Source organism: Penaeus vannamei, chromosome 23, assembly GCF_042767895.1.
Source record: "Penaeus vannamei isolate JL-2024 chromosome 23, ASM4276789v1, whole genome shotgun sequence".
NCBI classification, from domain to species: domain Eukaryota; kingdom Metazoa; phylum Arthropoda; class Malacostraca; order Decapoda; family Penaeidae; genus Penaeus; species Penaeus vannamei.
Window position 1 is genome coordinate 35,747,229 of NC_091571.1, and position 17,500 is coordinate 35,764,728.

The 17,500-nt window shown below is 39.1% G+C and overlaps 1 protein-coding gene across 3 annotated transcripts in view; it reads left to right on the forward strand.

Moving 5' to 3' along the window:
- The window catches only part of LOC113820094 (serine-rich adhesin for platelets), a 24,050-nt gene extending 9,169 nt beyond the window's left edge, over positions 1 to 14,881 (forward strand). Inside the window, exons 7-18 of one of the 3 annotated variants that reach the window (XM_027372353.2) lie at positions 366 to 684; positions 1,153 to 1,678; positions 1,825 to 3,107; positions 3,242 to 3,346; positions 3,496 to 3,567; positions 4,009 to 8,034; positions 9,299 to 10,772; positions 11,154 to 11,248; positions 11,551 to 11,935; positions 12,215 to 12,326; positions 12,553 to 12,762; positions 13,201 to 14,881. In XM_027372353.2, coding sequence (XP_027228154.2) covers positions 366 to 684; positions 1,153 to 1,678; positions 1,825 to 3,107; positions 3,242 to 3,346; positions 3,496 to 3,567; positions 4,009 to 8,034; positions 9,299 to 10,772; positions 11,154 to 11,248; positions 11,551 to 11,935; positions 12,215 to 12,326; positions 12,553 to 12,762; positions 13,201 to 13,275 — 8,682 coding nt within the window. In that variant the 3' untranslated portion in view covers positions 13,276 to 14,881. The remainder of the gene's footprint in view (positions 1 to 365; positions 685 to 1,152; positions 1,679 to 1,824; positions 3,108 to 3,241; positions 3,347 to 3,495; positions 3,568 to 4,008; positions 8,035 to 9,298; positions 10,773 to 11,153; positions 11,249 to 11,550; positions 11,936 to 12,214; positions 12,327 to 12,552; positions 12,763 to 13,200) is intronic. The other 2 variants (XM_027372354.2, XM_027372355.2) reach the window with 2 other exon arrangements.
- The last annotated feature ends 2,619 nt before the right edge of the window (positions 14,882 to 17,500 follow it).

The window sequence follows — 17,500 nt, forward strand, 5'->3', positions numbered from 1 at the left end:
ATACATTGTTATTGGGATGTAAATACTTGTACTTTATTCTTTAGGGAAGAAGAATAAGAGATTTAAAGTAGTATATGATCACCATCACTTTTTCCTTTCTCTCTCTCTCTCTCTCTCTCTCTCTCTCTCTCTCTCTCTCTCTCTCTCTCTCTCTCTCTCTCTCTATCTCTCTATCTATCTCTCTCTCCCTCTCTCTCTCTTTTTCTCTCTCTCTTTTATATCCACTATCCATGGGTATGTTACTGAAGGATACAGGATGCCAATTGTATTTACTCTTCTCCTAGATATCGTACTATTTCCTTGCTCTTTCTGTCTTCCTTTCTTGTCCATATTCATAATTAACCTTTAATCCTTTGTCTTTACAGAAAATCTTGAAAAATCTTTATGAGAACACTGCACTGCATGAAAAGATTGCCGAGAACATAAACAAGGGCTTGTTAGGAAACCAAGGCAAGGTGGTAGCGAGGGACAGTGAGCCAGCTAGTAGTCGACTAAGCAGCAGCAACACGATAGGAGGGGATATGGTAGTAGGCGCGGAAGGCAAGGCGAAGTTGGGTAGTGAAACATCGTCAAACACAGGTGGAGAAGCAGCCCTTATCCGAGAACTGGACCACATCGTCACTGGTATTATCACCGAGACCACAGCAGATCCAGCTTTTGAGAACCTTTTAGAAGAAGTCTTTGGTAAGGAATTGAGTGTTTGTGGCTTTAACTGAATGCCTGATATATTTTATTAAGTACTGAGGTATTTCATTTATAGTGTCAAGTACTACCTCCATTGTTATAGTGCTATTTCATTAAACAGCAAAAAAAAGCATACATGCAAACTATAAGAAACTGTTCTAAACTCAGTAGGACCCATTATAACCTACATATATAGGGGTATATCATTTTGGAAAGCCTTAAGCATAGGTTGTAGGAGAAAAGTATGCTTCTTGTTTTCTAAATTCATTCACGTACCTAACTGCACATGCCACCAAGCACAAGGCATGGTATGATGATAAATGTATCATCATTAGGTTGATTATATTAATGTTGGATAAATGTTAAAGCTCTTTGGTGGGGCATAAAATTTAACAGGTTGCTAAGTAGTCATTACAGTCTACTACTAGTATGAAAGATTTTTAAATAATCTGTTTTGTTAAATTACAGGCACAAATTCTCCAAATAATTCTCCTTCCAAAATGAGCACTGTTTCGCACATGAGCCAAGACAACACAGAAGATTCGTTACATGAGCCAGCAAGACTTCTTTCCACTCCCGTTCCACCACCCCCTACCCAGACAGAAATACGCGAACCCCACATGTCCTCCAATCCCCTCTCATCTCCTCCTCCATCCCCACCTCCTTCTCCTCCTCCACATCCATATGAGTCCCCTCATTCCTCAGCTTATCACCCTTCCCCTTCCTACTGCCCATCCCCCTCTATGCATTCTGCTGCCCCTCCAGTACCCCATTCCAGCCCCAAACGAGGTCCTTCTCCACACCTTGCAAGCTCCTCACCTTCCCACTCGTCCTCTGTGGTGAAGGAGACAGAGCTTTCTCCTCAAATGGCTTGTGAAACCAGGAGGACAAGAAGCTCATCCAAACGGGACAAAGCATCCTCATCAGGTAAAGACATGAAGCTAGACAGCAGTAAAACAGCCACCGACACTTGTGGGAGTCAGTCACCAGTAAGGTAATGCATTATTGTTTTTGAGTTGTCACATGCACTGACTTTACTATATTACTGGAAAGTATTTTCATTCAGAAATATTATGTATTATTAACTCCTGTATATGTATGTCCATAACTACATGTATATCTTCCATTGCAACATTTCAGGTTTTCTGAGTCATCCAGTAGTATTACAAAATCTAACACCTTTGAGAAGAATAGATGCAGTGCAGATGCATCATCTTCAGACCATACGCAAGGATCAGCAGGGAAAGGAAAGAAAAAGGGGAAACGAGGCATGAGGAATTCAGACTGGAAGGAAGATGAACAGAATCTTGGGGATCAGCTTCTCCAAGAGTTTGCAGACTTTCAGTCATCCCGTTCACAGAGGATAAGTGAAAGTGACGGAAGTGTTGGGTCTGATAGGACGGATTTTAACAAATTAAGTGATGGTGCATCTCAGTCCCAAGTTACAAATCTTCCAGACAGTGGATCATCCTCAAAGACCACCTGTGAAAAACCCACAAATAATTTGGATAATACAAATGAAAACATTCCATGCATAGGTGTAAGTAGTTCGGAAATGCTGCAGCAACAAGTTGATAAAAATGTAATGGAATCTGAACTTCTTCCACAAGCAGCTACAGGAAGTCCAAATAACCTAAATAGTCAAAATATGTCAGCTAGTCCATGTAGAAGTGAGAGTGATATAAATGGTAAGAAGCCTGAAGAGGGTGCTGTCAGTGGTCATTGTCAAAATAACATCATAGCTGGTGAGCAGTCTCAGCCACCGAATGGCAATCAACCTGTCCAAGAAGGCAGTGAGAGCATTCAAAATAATTTAGATATGATGTCAATCATGCCAGGAAACTCAAATATTAATAGCAACTCAATACCAGGAATTTCTCAGGGTGTCCCAGGAACTACAGTGAATAACCCAATGCCTAATATCGAAAAACCTCCTTTGACAGTCAGAAGTACAACAGTGCCTGGTTTGATACAGAATCCACCAGTAACTAGTCCTAATTATGAACAGCAACAGGTACCCAATGATTACTACACCCTAACTGAATTGACTCCAGTTAACCCAGCACAACTTGCTTATGACCCATATCCTGTAAGTCAAAGCTACCCCTACTATTATGAGCAAAATAACACTAATGCTGTTCCACCAACATACATGCAACCCCAGGTTAACAACCAATGGGGAATGAATCCAGTGACCAATGTGAATAGTATTCCCTTTAGTGATGTCAATACCAACACCTGGCAGCCTCCCGTACAGGCAGCGGAGACAGGTTTTAGTAATACCAATACTGAAAAGCCAGATGCGGCACCATCACCATCCCAAGAAACCAGTGAAAGCCAGCTGAGCAGTTGTACGACATTCACTATACCACCAGAGGTGAAGGAGAACTTGAGTCAAGGTCAACTTGTTACCCTTGGATCAGGTAATATTCTCTCTCTCTCCTCTCTCCAATTACCTTTGTGTAAGGACCTGTGATGAGTATTTTTGTTCTAATAATTCTAATATTATATGATAAAGGAACTTTCCTAACTTTTTTCTCTTTTCTTTTTTTTTCAGGTCCATCTACTGTGACATTATTCCAGTTTCCAGTTGGTACAAATCTCAGTGCACAAAAACAGCAATACAAAAGAAAATCCAGTGGATCTAGTAATAAAAAGAAGGGTAGGCAGACAGGGAGAAAGATTTTTGGGTTATTTAATTTTGATTATCTATATCTACATGCATCAATGAATAGTTTATTTCAAGAATTTTATTTAAAAAAAAGGGGGGGGGATATCAATAGATGAAAACTAAACAGTCTTTTATTGCAGTAGTGCGGAGAGCAACATACCAACCAATTGTTCCAAAGATGCCACCGCCTGATTTATTGTTGATGAACTCTGGTAAGTGTGTGTGTGTGTGCGTGCATGCATGTACTTCCTTAACCCTCCCTTTTTGTACCAATCTCTGCTCTAGTTCACTTCCCTTTTTTCCCTTTTCACTACCATACTATCATGTAATTCTCTCTAATCTTTGACATCAAACACATTTTATCCTAATCTACCTCCTCTTTAGCCTTTCTGACACAATACCTTACCATATTGCTATATGACCTTTGATGTCTAGCACATTTATTTGTTTCTAACATTAAACATTTAACATCTGTAGATATTGTAAGAAAGAAAAAGATGAAAAATATATATATTTGTGTATTTACCTTTTTTATTGCTTTTTATTTTGCAAATTTTGTGATTAATCAACTGATTGGAAAGTTGAGCTTTGATTTACATTCTCAATATTTATTTTTTGTCTTTTCTTAATTTGTAAAAACATTCCTGTTTCAGTGTTTGATAATGCTGCAACTACAAAATCTGCCTCTTCAGTGAATTCACCTTCTGTAAGCACAGCGTCTTCAGATAAACCTTCCACCAGTGTGTCATCATCAAATCCATCTTGTGGCAGTGCATCAACATCAGCTTTACCTCCAGTCACAATAACCATGGAAAATGATATCACCATATCTATGCCACAGATTAGCGCAGGTTCCTCTGTTGAAGAGACTGGAGGGAAAAGTATAAAGAAGTCACCAAAATCAATCAGTAGTTCAAGGAAAGGCAGGGTTGTCAACGTGACAAAAGTTAAGAAACGAGGCTTAGGGAAGGCAGGCAAGAAGGCCAAAAGATTACAGCAGAAAGTGGATGAGTCTGTCTTGAACAACAACATTGTGGCAACAGCATTTTCTTTTGCCATTAACTCTGTAACCCCAGGCAAAGAGGATTCAGAGTCTGGAAAATTGTCAGATGATGCTTCTTTCGCCATCGATGATTCTTGTGGAATGACAATGCCAGAAATTTCAGAGCTAATGGATCCTAATGTTCTTCCTCCAGAGGAACCAGAAGTGGCTGTGGCCAATGATGCAGCTCAGCCTGACAGTGATAATGTGACTGAGGAAGGGAGACCAAGTCAAGAGGTGCAAAGTGATAGTGCCTTAATTGTTGAGGGACAAAAGGAGAATACAGAACCAGATTCCTCAGCAGTAAGCAGTGAGAGTACTGGGAAATCTCCAACCTTAGTCTGCAGCGGAGGAAGATCTCCACAGCTGAAGGCTCTTCTCTCACTTTCAAAGAGCATTTCACCTTCCAAGAGCAAACTGGTGCGGAACAGAACAGTGTCGGTGCATGAAAGTCCGTTAGTTCCGGGTCTCCCCAAGAGAGGCAGCCAAAGTACTCCAAGTCATAAGAACAGTCATGTGAGGGTATTAGATTTTGGCACACCACAGAAATGGAAAAGCCCAGATCGTTTACCTGGTAGAGCAATGGCAAGTTTGAAGTTCTCTCCTCCTTTGAAGAAGAAGAAGTCCCCCAAGAAATCAGTACCATCACCCCTTAGCAGGAATTCTAAATTCTCCAAGATTTTGTCACCAAAGAAAATGATTCTTAAGAAAATATTAGAGGAAACAGAGAAGGAGCAAGCATTGGAGAATGAAAAGGAGAGAAAATCAGTTGAGGAAAATCTGGAGAGTGAGGTTACTGCAGCAAGAGAAACCCAGACCGAAAAAATACCAGTTGCTTTACCAAAGAGTAAGAAAACAAGGAGAGGGTCTACTAGTTCAGTGAGTGATCCTGTCCCGGCTAGTGAAGTCCACCATAATGTTGAGACAGAGGATGAAGAGAGCCTAATTCTTCGCATAGATGATGAAGATAGCTGTAGTTCAGATGCTGGAACCATCACAACAGAGACAACAAGCATAGAGCTCTTTGAACTTCCAAAAGAAATGGAGAGTGTGAAGCATAGCCAGCATAAAAAGTCTTCTTTATCAGACTCTCATGCAGTTCCTGTTACAGAAAATGCTGCAGGTATTCAGGGAGGGAGTGCAGTACCATCATGTGTTTTTAGTAATTATGATTCAGAAAATTCTAATCTTATTACTCCCTGTAAGCCAGATGATATGGGTCTTGTTTTCTCTGGAGGACTGTTACCAGTAACCCCTATGTGTCTGGAAGCGCCAACACCTCTCTTGAACAGTATACGAAGTGTAATGGGTATACAAAATGGGGAGCTCAATACACCTCTCCTTCCAGCTGTCCCAAAGACACCTGCCGGGAAAACTCCTCTAATCAAAGATTATCCCCAAGGCCCATACTCAAATAGCTCAGCTGGCACTTCCTATTACCTGCCATCAGAAAGATCTGCAACAGACTCCGATGGTTACTCTCCATCAAGACTAGAAACTGTGTGGGAGAAGACCCTTGCAGAGACCTGTGACATGACCCAAGAGAGAAATCTTCACAATGAAAATTTGAACCTCAGGTCAAGTCCAAGAAAGAGCCCTCGCAAAATGTCCCAGAAGGAAATGGGTGAGGCCATTGAACAAGATTTATTCAGGCTTTTCCCTGGGGATGTGGTTGGAGCTGGCTCAAGCACAACTTGTACTACAGATACTGCCGCAACAAGTGTCCCAGCACCCCAGGACACCAACCCTCCCAAGGCCAAGGATACTTCAAAAGGTAAAGAGGGTAAGAGAAGGAGAATCCCATCCAAAAAATATCAGCATCTGGCCGAATCTGCCTGCTCTGATGATGACTTTGAATTGCCTAGAAGTGCCACTCCCAGCTCAGAACTCAAGCGGAAAAATAGGTCACCGAGTGATGCAGCAGTTCCTAAAAACAAATCAAAGAAGTTAAAAACGGTAGCAGGCAGTAGAGGGGAAAACAAAGGAAACGAGGCAGTTCCAGAGACCCAAAAGAAAGATTTGGCCCCAAAGACTATGAAGAATGTGCATGATACAGTTTGTGAGAAACAAGTAGACTCCAAGAAGAAACAGGCAGGAATGGGAAAAAGTCTTAGGAAAGCGTCATCTGCATCTACATCATCCTCAGAAAAGGAAAGAAATTTAACCAAAAGTTCTGAAACAAAGCCTTCAGAATCTGATGATTCATGTAATCAAAAAACACCCAAACACAACAAATTTGATTCACAAAAGATTATTAAAGATTTTACAGTAAGCTTTAATGCTGAACAGACAAGTAGCCCTAGGCAAATGCACAGCATTAGTTCAAGTTCAAGTTCTGTGATACCAGGCAACAGTTCCAGTAAAATAGAGTCCAAGATAGCATTATCAACAGGTGATAAAGGTGAAGGTAATATGAATATCCATATAGAAAAATTAAATAGCCAGAAGGAAAATGACACTGCTGGTAATTCTGTGAACAAATCAAAGTCTAATGATGAGAGATCTGATGATTTGCAAGATGTAGGTGAGAAGATAAATGAACCTGTGGCAAAACTAAAAGAAAATACTTCCAAGACCATAAAGAAAGTTCCATCAGCTGAAAAGGAGAAGGTAAAAGTAAACAAAACTAGTGAATCAAAGGCTCGAGTTAGCCACCTGTTTGGATCTGATGTAAGTTTCTCAGATGATTCGGATGAACCTGAGGCTGAGAGTGGACCTGCTAATGAGAGAGTACAAAAATCTCCACTAAAGATAGCTGATTTGGAAGAACCAAGCATTCTAAAAGAGACAAGTAATGTGGTGTGTGGCAAACGACGTATTGGAAGAGGTCGTGGTCGGCCTCTAAAAACTGCCCTGCCGATATCTCCAAGAAGATCAGAGAGGACAGCAACCACAAGTCAGAGAAGCTGTTCTAGACAAGCCTTAAATGCAAAACAAGCATCACCCAGAGGCCGTAGCAGGGGCTCCCATAGCAGCGGCAGTAGCAGCAAGGAGTCAGGCAGTGGAATGCCAGTTTCGCAGATGAGAACAAGGTCCAAGTCTCCAGCAAATGAAAAGAGTGTGCCAGAGGAGGTTAGCAGACAAATGACCAGTGTCAGACGGAGAGGAAGAGGGGCCCGGTCACTTGCCAACCGGGGTCGTCCTGTGAGGAAGGACCAAGACTCAGCTAGAGTGTTGGATGAGCAAGATACATTAGAGAGTGACATGGAGGATGATACCACTGGAAAGCAGAAGATGCCATTTTCTGTGTGGGGTTCTGGTTTAAAATCCCCTATTGGTACAAGTAAAGGCAAGAGTCCTACAAGTTCAAAGGAGGAATTGCATAACCGTTGGAACACAAGCATTGCCTCACACTGCACTTTCTCTGACATCAACATAACAGACACAGAGGATGAAAGTCCTGGCAAAATTCTGCGACAGAAGACCCCAGAGCATTTTGTCCGGTTTCCCAAGTCAGAAACAGGCAAAAAGTTCATGGAGTCTGACTCATCGGGCTGTGCTCGCACACTGTCCTACAACAACAACAATAGCAGTCACAAGGAAGGCACCCCAAGGATCAAGAATAAGGATCTTGGGGAAGTTCATAACATCACTCCAAGTTCGCGGAGACATATTCGCAGTGCTTCATCAAGTGCAGGTATTGTTTATTTTTTTACTTATCTTGAATTATAATGTTTGATTTGCATTATGAAAATACCTGGTTTAATAGATTGTCAAAGATAGTATAAAGTACAATATTTTGCATATGATGTAATCCATTATATGTAATGCTTTATTATATATAGTGAATAATAGTATGTTATATTTAATGCAGTACCAAGTGTGTTTGGAGTCAGCTGCTTGAGGGGAAAATATGGAGCACAGGAAACATAAATTTAACCATCTCTCAATGCTTTTTTCTGTAGCACAAAAGTTTGTATAGATAGTGAGGCTAAAAAGAGGCAATCAATACTTAAGAGGTTGGCACCCTATAGCCAGAGCCAAACACGCAAACAATTGCTTATCACACAACTTAGAGGAGGCTTTAACAAAATAGGCTGTCATCTCGACATGATGGATGATCACCCATGATATGATAGGAAGTCACCTTATATTTAGTGGATTAATGAATAGATTCAATTTTTAATTATATAAGCATAAGGTTATACTGAATGCAGTATAGCAGCTGCACCTAGGCCCTTCTGAAACATTTATGTGGGGAAAGATCCAAGATTGGAGATATTTAATCCTTATCATTCTTTCTTGGTGTACCATAAAGACTTATGAAAAATATAAAGCAACTAGAGCATCTGTTGTGTTAAATTAGCAGAGTTGTTAACTTAATTAAAGAGATAGCAATATCTTAGGTAGCTCATGTGTTAGAGAACACAGATAAGCTGAAATGTTTTCAGTACAGCTGTAAGATAAATGGGGAATCTGGGGGAAAATCAGACCACTGTACACTAGTTAATAATTTTGTTTTGGAATATTTCAAGTTGACGTAAAATTATGTATTGCCTGGGGTTGATTTGTCATGTTGTTCCTCATCTTTTTTTTTCTTTTTCAATTGATACTACTATTAGGATGATTTTTGCTGATATTATTATTATTATTGTTATTATTATTATTGTTATTGTTATTGTGTTATATATATATAATTTTTTCCCTCTTTACTTTACTTTGTTTATGTTTATGCTTATGATTTTGATAATAGATTTTATTATTATTATTATTATTATTACTGCTACAAACTTGATCATACTTTTACGTCTATTTTGGATTTTTAAGTATGGGAAGTTTGGACGCTTTTTTGCAAGATGCCTTGTTTTCATTAACGTGTACGCTTACCTGAGAAAAACAGTTGCCATGTTTCATGCTTTGAGGATAAACTAATTTGAGATATTCTGCTTCCTTTTTTTCAGAATCAGCAACAGAGGAAATATCTCAAGATGCTCAGGAGATTACCTCACCCTCACCAAAGAAGACAGTGAGCAAATCTACCAATGGGAGCCATTCTTTATCAGAAACAAGGAGTACAAAATCTTCTAAGGAAAATACCCCCAGTGAAGTTGCTCTGAATGAAGATCCACCACCCACAACCACTGAGGACGCAACACCCATTAAGTCATCCAGCGAAGGCAGCTCTCCCTCCCCATCAACAACGTCAGAGGCATCAAGTTCTGAGAAGTCTGGAGTGTCACCTCTCATGCAGTTCAAACCCTTGCCAGCCACACCAGAGAAGGAACTGGGTCAGATTTGTCAATCGATCATCAAGGAAAACAATGCCATGGTTGCGCTCCCCTCACCGAAGGGGCAACAGGAGAAGGAAAGGCATATGGATCAGTCTGGTGCCTCAAGAACCAAAGACAGTGTTAAAAGAATTCTCAACCTGAGTACAAAGAAAGCAGAAAGAAGTGTGAATGAAGAGAAAATGTTAAAGAAGGGAGCCCATGAATCATTGCCTAGGAAGGAGAGTGAAGATATAGAAATGGTTAATGATAAAGAAAGCAATACCTCTGATACAGTGAAAGACACTCGTTCAGATGGCAGGGGTGATTCCCATGAATTAAAAACAAAGGTGCCAGATGAAAAAGGCCAAAAAAGAATAGGTGAGGAACAAGGAAATCAGTTGCCGGCAGGACAGAGGGATAACAAAACCCTTCGTGGAGGCTTAGACAAGGATAACAGTTGTAATTCTAAAGCCTCAGAAAAAGGAAGTACAACTTCTCTTGGCAATGTCATCAGCCCAGAACATTCCTCAAATCAAAGTTTTATATCAGAAGGCAAAATGACAAAAGAAAACCTGTCCCCTCAGGAGAAAAATGTTGAAAGCCATAATGCTAGTGAAGTGATTGAAGAAGAGGAAGACTGGGAAGACATGATCAGTTTACAAACATCTGAGTTCATAGATTTGTTTTCCCTTAATTTAGAACCAGAGAAAGTCACTCCAAAACCATCATCAAAGGCAGCTAAATCTAGCAAAGGAGTGATTTCTTCAAAAGCTAAGAAACCTGCGAGTCCTAATGCCGGCAGCAGAATGGCACAACAGAAGAAAATAAACAATAGTCCAAAAATCAAAGAACAAAATCATAACGAGGCAGTACCAGGTTCAGAGCGAGGCAGTGGGTCCCAGAGCTTGAGAGCTGAAAGCACTGAAATGACAAGGGAACGAGGGAACAAGAGATTAAGGGAAGAGACATCACCGAGGGATGCAGTGGACCCTGCAAAGAAGAAAACGCCAAGGAGAATTCAGCCCATCAAGATTGGTGAAGTGAATGGGGTCAGGAAGGACAGTATTAGTAAAAGGAGTGCTGACTATAGAAGTACCGGTCACAGCTTTCCATCCGGATTGAAAAGTAGTCTCGGGACGGTGAACGGGGAGATGATGTCAAGTGGGTAAGTAATGAAGTTTTTGTTGTGTTTGATGGGAGGGGGAGGAATGTGGCATGTTTGCTTTATATGTTTTATTTATTTATATCTATTCATTTATAATTTGTGTGGATATATGTTTTAATGATGTAGATTTGTGATATGTGAAAGTTTGTCTCCCCTCCCTCCCTTTCCCTCCCTTTTCCCCTTTTTACTATATATTTCTGTTTTAACCTTACTTACACAATGAATGATGAAAATGCAGAATAAGAAATGCATTTATATCTTCTCTGTAATAGACCTTATACCTAGAATATACCTCTTACGTATTTTCAGTTATCAGAGTAGTATATGCTTGTTTTTTTTTATTTGTTTTATTTTCACATTGGTTTTTATTTTTGTTTGCAGTTTAGAGGAGAAGGAGGACAGGTCAGAAGTTTTCTCAGAGAAAGGTAGAAGGCGGGATTCTGTTGCCCATAAACGAGAATCTCTTTTAGTCACAGGTAATGGAAAAGTGCATATATTGCATATATTCTTATTCATTTTTTTCCTCCCATTTTGTTCCTCGTAGGTGCATGAATGTCTTTTATTATTATTGTTATTGTTGTCATTATTATTATTATTATACATTTATATTGTATTTGTTTATTTACAAGTATAGGCTCATAGAAATTTTTATTTTCTATAGGTCTTGCTCAGGTTTTATGATTTTACAGTTGGGAAAACTTCGGACATACTACTTCATTAGTATTTATCATGGATTTTTCACATTACCTCCAATAATTTGTAAATCAAATTTATACAGGTGGTGGAGGTCAAAGTGAGAGAAGTGCAAGCTCTCTGTCTAGCACAAGCCCGGGACACCTACACATCTCGGAGTCTCCCATGGGTTTCGAGGGCTCTCCAAATGCCCATTTGGGGAAAACCAGCTCGCCCCATCACTTTGCCCCAATTAAGCTACCCCAAGATATAGAACCTTTGGCTACCCTTGAACCCAGCAGCCAGGGTCAGAAACAGTTGTCCACAGAGCCTCTCAACCCCAGTCAGATGGGAAAGGAAACTACTGTGGATCCAAGAAGTAAAATAAAGGGCATGACGCACACAGCCTCAGCCATCTCGAAGGTGCCAGGAGTTGTTCCAAATGAAGCAGAGACTTTAAGAGAGACCGATGATAGCTTAGTTGTTAACAGGTATGTTTTTATTTCCCCTAAATTCCTATTCTGAAATAATTTGTTTGTTAGGGAAAGAAGTTAAGGTCTTATATAAATCTTCTTGTATGTTCTGTTATGTTCTGATGTTCATTTAAAGCTATATACATTTGCAGTTTGCTTGTTTTAAACTAGTCAGTAAAATATTATAAGGGGTGCAGGAAATCTTATTTTGCATTTTGATATGACTAACTTAAAGAATTGAAGAGCACTCTTATTGTTCTTTATTAGATGTTAAACTTAAATTATTCCTTCCTCAAGCAGACAGAGGCGGCCACGACATATGGCCCAGGAGTTGTGCAGTGGTGGAAGTCTGGAAATAGCAATGAGACCAGATAAACCAGTAGCAATTGTCACAAAACATGGATCTGAGGTAAGTCAACCTAAACATAATTTATTCATAAAGTATCTGTCTGTATTATGCCATTTAATCTTACAAACAGCTGTTGTTCTACTTGCTAGAGCATTAGATCCTACTCAGTACAATAATTAATCTTAACTGGTTTAGAAGCAATCCACTTTAAATAAAACTTTCACATTACAGTTATATAATTTACCTCTCCTGTACTTTCCTCTCAGTAACTGTATTTCAATTTCAGTTTCAGACCAGTAGTGTCCACCTTAGTGAAGAAAGTACGAGCAGTGTAATCTCCATGCCTCCAACCCCTGGGAAACACCTGTTTGGACCTCCTCCGACAGCACATACAATCAGTCCAGCAGGCAGTTCATCACAGTCCGAGTCTGGGCTGATGCAAGGGCCAATAGGTGTGCCACCCAAGAAGCGCAAAAAGCAAGATGTTGCTGAAAAAGTACGTTTGTTCATTCTTTCTTTCTTTTTCTTCTTTCCTTAAAAAAATAGATATATAAAGATTATATAAGATGATGATGATAACCACCTCCTTAAAACTGCTCAACATTAACTTCCTTCTCCACCCACCCACCAACCATTTCCACTTTTACTTCTATCACAAATACTGTTACCAAAGGCATTATTGCTGTTGCATAAGTGAACTTGTCCGTGTTCAAATATACACATACATATAATGATGTGAAACTTAACTGAAGAGCAGTGAAAGTGAAAATAAAATATCGTTGGACTTTCAAGTGGAACTTAGCATTATGTAATTCCATCCTTTTTCTCTAAATATTTGTGAAAAAACAGCAAGTAAATATACAGAATCATCAGTATTTCAAGAAATTCTTTGATTGTAATCAGTGTTCTGATTTTTTTATTATTTTTTTTCCAGATTAAGTTGAAAAAAATGCAAAAACTCATGAAGATGACAGACTTTGATAAGTTCCTGGAAAAAATACATCGGTGAAGAAGGCATGCTTAGTGGAAAATATCAAGTCTCTCCTGCTCCAAAAAAGGAAAAATATTAGGAAAATGGTATCTGGTGCTTTGTTGCTGTTGTTCTCAAAAGACGTCTAAACTCACCACATACAGAGAAGTTAATTTTGATGATGTGAAGAGTTACCAATGTAAAGGAGGTCTACCTTCACAGAGAAATAGGAATAGTTAGTGCCCATTTGGACATCCTTTTATTTCTCATATTTTCCTCATGTACATCGTCTCTTTTTCATCTTAACTTCATTCCTGAACGTACCTTCTCTTCTGCTCTAGTCCAGCCTCCACTGCCAAACTTCTCTTCACATTTAATGGTTTAGATTACGTTGTTCCCATGTCTGATCATCGACGGTGCTTCGTGATGGGTAGAGTCTTCCCTCCAAAGCTTTAATGAAGAAGAAAAGAAAGAGGAAAGAAAAGAAAAATGGATATAAGCTGCATAGAGTATTTACAAAATCCCACAGAACTGTAGGAATCTTCATGCTGGGCTTCCTCACCGTTGATGATAGGATCCCAGCTGCTCAAGCCTACAGCAATTTTATTTGGTTTGAGAAATGTTGTGCCATGGGTGAAATAGCATTTACTATTTTTATTATTCATTTATTTATTGTTTTTTATTACTGTGTCAGGCTAGTGACTTAATACTTGGTGCTTGTGGCTGTTGCATTGACATTTTATAAAAGGGTGATGGAGATTGCAAAAATGGAAGAACACTTCCTTTTATCATCCATTAGGTTCTGTGTGCTGTGACTTACCTCATGTTTTGTAAGTACGTATTTGTTATTTTCCTCTTTAGGGGCTTAGGTGCATCACAAGGAAATTAATGAGATTCTGCAGTATTATTTGTGGAGGGGTTACATTGGGAGACATTGTACATTACTGTGTGTTTTTCTTTTCATATTTTTATATTGTAGATTTTACTTTGTTACCAAAGATTTGATGTAGTATCAGCAAATATCACAGAATGCACTAGGTTTCAGTGAAAAAAGTGAGTGCATTTTTTATTTTCTTAATAGAAAATGCATAGGGATATTGGTGCACAATTCTTTGATCTTGTAAATGGTTGTTTGGTGAAACATGGCCTCGGAACCTGGGTCATTTGCAGTTTGTCCTTCAGTCTTGAGTTATTATTAAGGTCACCTCTATCCATCTTTTCCTTTTGTGCATTATTGTGATCTATTTATATTACTTTGCCACTCTGATAATCTTGTTATAAATTAATATGTATATAAACTATGTAGTAAGTATAGTTTTCATATCATTTGTTTGTTTTCTTTTAACATACAAATCATACCTTACAATGAATAGTTTATTTTTTGCTCATATATATATACTGAAACTCGCGTTATAGTGATACTGAACCCTATAACCTCATCATTTTTTTCTTTTTCTTTTTTTTTATTACCACTGTATAATTCTCTCAGTATTAGTCATATCATGTACAAAAGTAACAATATGTAATATATTTTTATATCATGCAATGGAGCCCTACATGTATATTTTGTATTCAGAGGTGATGTCAGAATAATCTGAATTAGCTGTGTATAACAAGGAAATGCAAATAGAATTGTCTCCAAGAATACCTGTGTTTCATTACAGAATGCTTTAAAGTATTTTGATGTCCAAATACCATGTTTCATGTAACATCCCTTCTCCATTAACGGGGAACATCTATTGACCTGTGATTGACAGCAAGTTATGAACTTTTTGATGCTCTGCAGGCTTGGATGAACCAAAATGAAGTCTGCTTAAATGTAGTTGGGTGTGAGGTCTTCGGGAGCAGACAGTATAGAGAGGCTGACACAAGACTTAGAGTGGGGGAGTGGATAATGTGTTCTAAGTCATAGTATCAATTGTTGAGATACCCATGTTTATACTTTGGTACTGATGAGTCAATGCCTCAGAAATTAATAGCTGAATACAGGAAATGTATCTTTCTGAACAGATAGTAATTTAAAGAAAGCAACAATATGCATTGTAGATATGTTTCATAAATACCTTTGATAAGGGAGCTCTGGTGGAAGCATTCTCTAGAAGTTTTATCTCTAATAATTGTAACAGGTGTCAATTTTTGTTTCCTCAATCAGGAATTGTATGGGACTCTAATTGAATAACCCACTTCACTCATATAGATCCCAGACATGTATATATATATATATATATATATATATATATATATATATATATATATATATATATATATATATTTATATATATAAACTGCTTTTTCTCAAGGCTTCTTACTTCTCCCTCTGTTTTTGCTCGAGGGCTTCTTCCCCTCTCCCTCTACTTTTTTTGAGGGCTTAGTGTTTTTCTTCAATGGCATTTCCCTTACCCCTCTTCTTTTTCTCGAGGGCTTCTTACCCTTCCCTCTGATTTTTCTCCATTAAGCAACTCTTTTAAAAGCCTTACCAATTTTAAAATTTTCTTGCTGCTCTGGCTACAGAACTATAAAAAGAGTACTCCCAAATTTTCTATTTTCTTCCTGATCTTGCAGTAGAACTTTTGAAAGAGTCTTTTCAATTCTTCAATTTTCCTGATCATGTTCAACAGTTTTATTATTTCTTTCATGTCTAGGGAATGCACTGCTACCTCAAACCACTTAACCACAGAAGTATCAAAGTGCTTCAGCACAGAAGTAAGATCAGATCCCCAATCAGAAGCAAGATCAACTTGCCTCAGAACAGAAGAAAGATCAAGTTGCCTCAGAACAGAAGCAAGATCAAGTTGCCTCAGAACAGAAGAAAGATCAACTTGCCTCAGAACAGAAGCAAGATCAACTTGCCTCAGAACAGAAGAAAGATCAACTTGCCTCAGAACAGAAGCAAGATCAAGTTGCCTCAGAACAGAAGCAAGATCAACTTGCCTCAGAACAGAAGAAAGATCAACTTGCCTCAGAACAGAAGCAAGATCAAGTTGCCTCAGAACAGAAGAAAGATCAACTTGCCTCAGAACAGAAGAAAGATCAACTTGCCTCAGAACAGAAGCAAGATCAAGTTGCCTCAGAACAGAAGCAAGATCAAGTTGCCTCAGAACAGAAGAAAGATCAAGTTGCCTCAGAACAGAAGCAAGATCAAGTTCCCTCAGAACAGAAGAAAGATCCAATTGCCTCAGAACAGAAGCAAGATCAAGTTCCCTCAGAACAGAAGAAAGATCCAATTGCCTCAGAACAGAAGCAAGATCAAGTTCCCTCAGAACAGAAGAAAGATCCAATTGCCTCAGAACAGAAGCAAGATCAAGTTGCCTCAGAACAGAAGAAAGATCAAGTTGCCTCAGAACAGAAGCAAGATCAAGTTGCCTCAGAACAGAAGCAAGATCAAGTTGCCTCAGAACAGAAGAAAGATCCAATTGCCTCAGAACAGAAGAAAGATCAAGTTGCCTCAGAATAGAAGCAAGATCAAGTTGCCTCAGAACAGAAGCAAGATCAAGTTGCCTCAGAACAGAAGCAAGATCAAGTTGCCTCAGAAAAGAAGCAAGATCAAGTCGCCTCAGAACAGAAGAAAGATCAAGTTGCCTCAGAACAGAAGCAAGATCAAGTTGCCTCAGAACAGAAGCAAGATCAAGTTGCCTCAGAACAGAAGAAAGATCAAGTTGCCTCAGAAAAGAAAGATCAAGTTGCCTCAGAACAGAAGCAAGATCAAGTTGCCTCAGAAAAGAAAGATCAAGTTGCCTCAGAACAGAAGCAAGATCAAGTTGCCTCAGAACAGAAGAAAGATCAACTTGCCTCAGAACAGAAGCAAGATCAAGTTGCCTCAGAACAGAAGCAAGATCAAGTTGCCTCAGAACAGAAGAAAGATCAAGTTGCCTCAGAACAGAAGCAAGATCAAGTTGCCTCAGAACAGAAGCAAGATCAACTTGCCTCAGAACAGAAGCAAGATCAAGTTGCCTCAGAACAGAAGCAAGATCAAGTTGCCTCAGAACAGAAGCAAGATCAAGTTGCCTCAGAACAGAAGAAAGATCAAGTTGCCTCAGAACAGAAGCAAGATCAAGTTGCCTCAGAACAGAAGCAAGATCAAGTTGCCTCAGAACAGAAGAAAGATCAAGTTGCCTCAGAACAGAAGCAAGATCAAGTTGCCTCAGAACAGAAGCAAGATCAACTTGCCTCAGAACAGAAGCAAGATCAAGTTGCCTCAGAACAGAAGCAAGATCAAGTTGCCTCAGAACAGAAGCAAGATCAAGTTGCCTCAGAACAGAAGCAA